At 46.2% G+C, this 4,044-nt stretch overlaps 2 protein-coding genes and 1 non-coding gene across 3 annotated transcripts in view; 1 reads left to right on the forward strand and 2 right to left on the reverse strand.

The window, feature by feature from the left end:
* Positions 1–4,044, reverse strand: part of LOC109534857 (atrial natriuretic peptide receptor 1) — a gene marked incomplete in the record, with an annotated part of 15,659 nt that overhangs the window by 2,878 nt on the left and 8,737 nt on the right. The window contains 4 exon segments of the mRNA XM_048662173.1: positions 218–353; positions 1,893–2,061; positions 3,654–3,812; positions 3,869–4,028. Of these exon segments, the coding sequence (XP_048518130.1) occupies positions 218–353; positions 1,893–2,061; positions 3,654–3,812; positions 3,869–4,028 (624 nt within the window).
* On the forward strand, positions 2,442–2,515 carry Trnat-agu. Its single transcript has one exon. It is a non-coding gene; the product is annotated as a tRNA-Thr (tRNA).
* LOC109534858 (bublin coiled-coil protein) lies at positions 2,719–3,330 on the reverse strand. Its single transcript, XM_019900636.2, has one exon. It carries the CDS (start codon positions 3,186–3,188, stop codon positions 2,889–2,891), a length of 300 nt encoding a protein of 99 aa, XP_019756195.1. The 5' UTR covers positions 3,189–3,330; the 3' UTR covers positions 2,719–2,888.

Below are 4,044 nucleotides of genomic sequence, written 5' to 3' on the forward strand. Positions count from 1 at the left end.
CACAAAACGACGATCATTTTTCTAATTTCATAGATAACAGAAGACAGTATTTTTTGTACATAACCCCCCCCCCTGACTTTAAAACTGGATCCGCCCCTGTATATAGCGGCGGTTCGAATAAACCCAACCAGCGCTCTGACGTCAATTCTATTAGAGCCGTCACTAAGACAGTCCCACGAGCGTTTCACGTTCAGGTCTGGCTGGGCTCCAAGCCTACCTGATAGAGCAGCTCTTCGGAGCGTCGCTTCTCTTGGCTGAGTTCTTCGGTTTTTTCGCTCACCAGCACCTCCAAGTTATTAGCGTACTGCTCCATGCGCCTAAGTAGATCGTCCATAATGTTCTCGCAGTAACCCCTGGAATAATTAAGAGCGCCCATCATTCAATTGCTCAATTATTCATTCGCTCGTTACTGATGCTCTTTGACCCGTTTGTTTTGCATGGTCGCATTAACGCCCCGATGCATTAGTGGCTCATCATGGCGCACCCCAACCAGCTGATGCCTGTAATGCATTTGCTGCTAAATTTTTCAAAATTAACCGAAAAAAGTCGGAAAATGAGAATTTTTTTCGTGGTGCTCAGTCTGATTTTCAGCGGCGTTCCGGCTGTAGCGCTGTTTCACGGCCAAAGGGTCGATTCGAGCCTCGTGCTAACCACCCTGTTGTGTTGCCACGTAGGTCAAGCCCCATTGGTCGGCAGGGTTTGGGCTAAAGCCTCCTTCTTCCAGATGAGCATTGCCTGGATAGGCTTAAGCTGCGCAATGGACGTAGATGGAATGTTCCGCGCAAGCAGTGCGTACTGTTGGGCGCCTGATCGCGCCAATCCAGACATCTGGATGAAAATCCGCAATCGGGCAGCCAATGAGGATCGGCTGACTTTGATTGCCACCCTCCTGGCCCTTATGGGTTTGGTAAGCAACTTTGCAGATTCACAATTTCGGGATTATCTGGAACGCAGTCGTTTGGAGCTGCGAGCCTTTTGGCCAGGCCTTGACTTAGTGGCGGTGATTTTATTCGGCCTGTGGCTCATGGTGGCTGTTCCTGCCACCCTGGCCTTTCCCTGCGGCTTTTACTACTTCAATTGGCATCAGCAGTTTCAAGCCCAACTCTTCGCCGGCCACATTCAAGGTTCGAAGTTCCAGGCCGTCCTTCAGGACGATTTTCCGGACGATTTTCTCTGTTGTAGAAACCCTGGATAGAGCTGAGCTCGATCAGCTGGTAATCTGGGGGCGGCTGAAGCGAGTAGTTCAGCGGCACGAGGCCCTAATTGAGTGAGGGAAACCAGCAAAAACTGACCAAACGCATTGACTTAAAAAAATTTCAGGATATTTCACGTAAGGATGCGGCTGATGTCTATCAAGACCAACGCCATGCAGTTTGGACTATCTGGCGCCTTTCTAGCTACGGCATGCTGTTTTAACATAATGGCAAGTTTCAATGTTTTGCTGCGTTCGCAAATGCTCAATAAAACAGGTCGATTTCAGATCGGCGAAAAACTCGTGACGTCCATACTGCTATTTTCCGTTATTGTAATCTACTTGGAAATGATCTGCAGCTCCACTCAAGGCTACGAAGACTCCGTAAGTTCGCAAAAAACGCATTTTTTTCTAAATTCTGCCCTAGCATGAACTGATGTTCAACTCGGCCTTAATGGTGCCTTGGTATGATTGGAATACGCAAAATAAGCAGGCGTATTTCCTGCTGATGCAGCAGCTCGCCCAATGCGTGCCCTACAAGTTCTTCAATGTGCGCGTAAACCGAGTGTTTCAAATAAAGGTACCGAAAACATCCAAGCTGCAATGAAGGGAAGACATTTTTGTTTTGGTAGTTTCTGGAAAAAGTCTACGCAACCTTCACCATCCTGCGAAAGATAAATATGAATTGAATCAAGCTCACCGCATGATGTTTTTCAAATTTAGACGAATTGACTCGAAGGCGGGCCTGTCTTCAGGGTTGTCGTTCCAGCACCTTTCCATCAGGTCCAGCAACTCCTCCGGACAGTCTCTCTGGCTCACCGCCGGCCTGAAGGGCGGGTTTTCTCTGCTGGCCACTCTTGTGATAATTTCTGCAAATTTCCAAACCACTTTGCACTAATAAAGGCTTCAATAATTAAATGTCGGTTATTTAACGGTCAAAAGTCATTAAACATTGAAATTCGCAGCCTTTAGCCAGGATGCCAAGTTACTAATCGCCAACGTGACGTTCCGCACGTTCAAACTGACAGCGTGCGTTTTTGCGTTTATAACTGAAAAACAAGTTTTCCTCTAGGAATTTTTTTTATTGGCAGTCCAATGCTAAAACGAATATCATAGATGAAGGCGAATATTTTCATGTCACTTTGCATCAGTATGTTGATAAGTTGGCAATTTTACTCTAAAATCAATTGAGGAAATTGCTATTTTGCAAGCAGAGGATGATGCAATGTGCGACCAAGATATGCATGAAGGCGCCGTGGCTTAGTTGGTTAAAGCGCCTGTCTAGTAAACAGGAGATCGTGAGTTCGAATCTCGCCGGGGCCTATCTGTAAATTTTTGCTTTTTTCTATTCCCAATATGCTTTGCAGCCTTTTTGTCTTACTTGTCTTTATCTATGGCCTTTTTCGCTCCAGAACTCATTAATAGTTTGACGGAAGTTTAATGGTTTCCTCACTTTAAAGGCGAGGTTTTTTAAACTTTTCATCTTTAAGTGTCTGTGTTGCCATTAAACAATAAAAATTCAGCAATTAATCAACCATCAAATAATATATTATCTGCAACCGCTAAATGTATAAAGCTACAATAATTCACGGGCGAGGGGAATGTATTAAGCAATTTGCTAAACTCTGAGCGCCATTTACGCAAATCAAGTGAATCTATTGTACACCTAATGTAGCTAGTTAAATCAGAAAATTTACTAATTGGCTGGCGCAGCCCCATCACTCGTCTCCTGCGGCTCCTCATTCAGCTGCGTTCTGATCTCCCTGTTAGCGTTGAGCAGCTGCTGCAGCTGAGCATGAATGTTGTCGTTCTTGTTTTCGATGTCATCCAAAGCAGTAAACAAGGCGTCCAATTGCCTGTCCAACTGCTGGTACTCAGCAACAGTCAGCTCCTCCACATCCTCCTCTTCCTCGACGGGCGGCTCCAGTTCAGCTCCTTCAGAGGGCCCGTTTGAGTTTGTATTGTCCAGGATATCTTTGTGGCGTTGTTCTCCCATGGTTCGAACTGCTTAATTACGTTCTGTGCCTTATTATGCGCTGATTATGGCCATTTGGGGCGGAAATTCACTGATGTTTACCCCGATTTTCTAATCAGTCAGCTGATTTTGAGTTTTCTCAGTGGCTGTCACAACAACACGTGACGGGCTGGGGCAAGGTTGCCAATGAGTTTCCCGGGTTGCACCTTTGCGCTAATATATTTTTCTGTGTGGGGCCTTAAAAGGGCTGGGTTGTTTCATTTGAGCACTCAGTGATAGATCTGGATGTTTTGTCAGTGATTTCAGTCATTAGGGCCCATCGAGTTTTTCCGGCTGGAGCAATTTAGAAGCGGTGCACATCGGCAACCTTGCAAGTTCACCCCATTTAAGAGCGTGGCCATGGCAACTTCAACTACACTGCTCGCACGTATTAGCAAAAACGGAAAAATTCCTGCTGGGGGAATTTTTAAATTCAAATCTTCTTACCTTCAACCTCCAGATACCTTCTGGCAGCCTCATAAGGACCGCCGCGCACAATAATTTCTTCCAGAATAATGCCAAAGCTGTACACGTCGCCTTTTTGGGTGGCTGGATTGCCTGGCACAAGAGTTAAGGGCAGAAGCTCGGGAGCGACCCACAACATTTCTGGAATGGAGCTTTTGCTCAGAACCGTATCCAAATTAAGTAACTGAGGGGCTTACTGTTAAAATAACTGGTGTCCTTGATGACGTCCACAGGGATGCTGAGCGAGGTGAGCCCAAAGTCGGAGATTTTCAGCACAAACCGGCCGTCGATTAGACAGTTGCAGGAGCGCAATTTGCCGTGAAAGGAGATGTCGCAACCGTGCAAGTAGCTCATGCCCTGCAGGATTTCGACT

Source organism: Dendroctonus ponderosae, unplaced genomic scaffold, assembly GCF_020466585.1.
Source record: "Dendroctonus ponderosae isolate FM_Combo_2020 unplaced genomic scaffold, Dpon_F_20191213v2 Dpon_F_20191213_10, whole genome shotgun sequence".
NCBI lineage: Eukaryota > Metazoa > Arthropoda > Insecta > Coleoptera > Curculionidae > Dendroctonus > Dendroctonus ponderosae.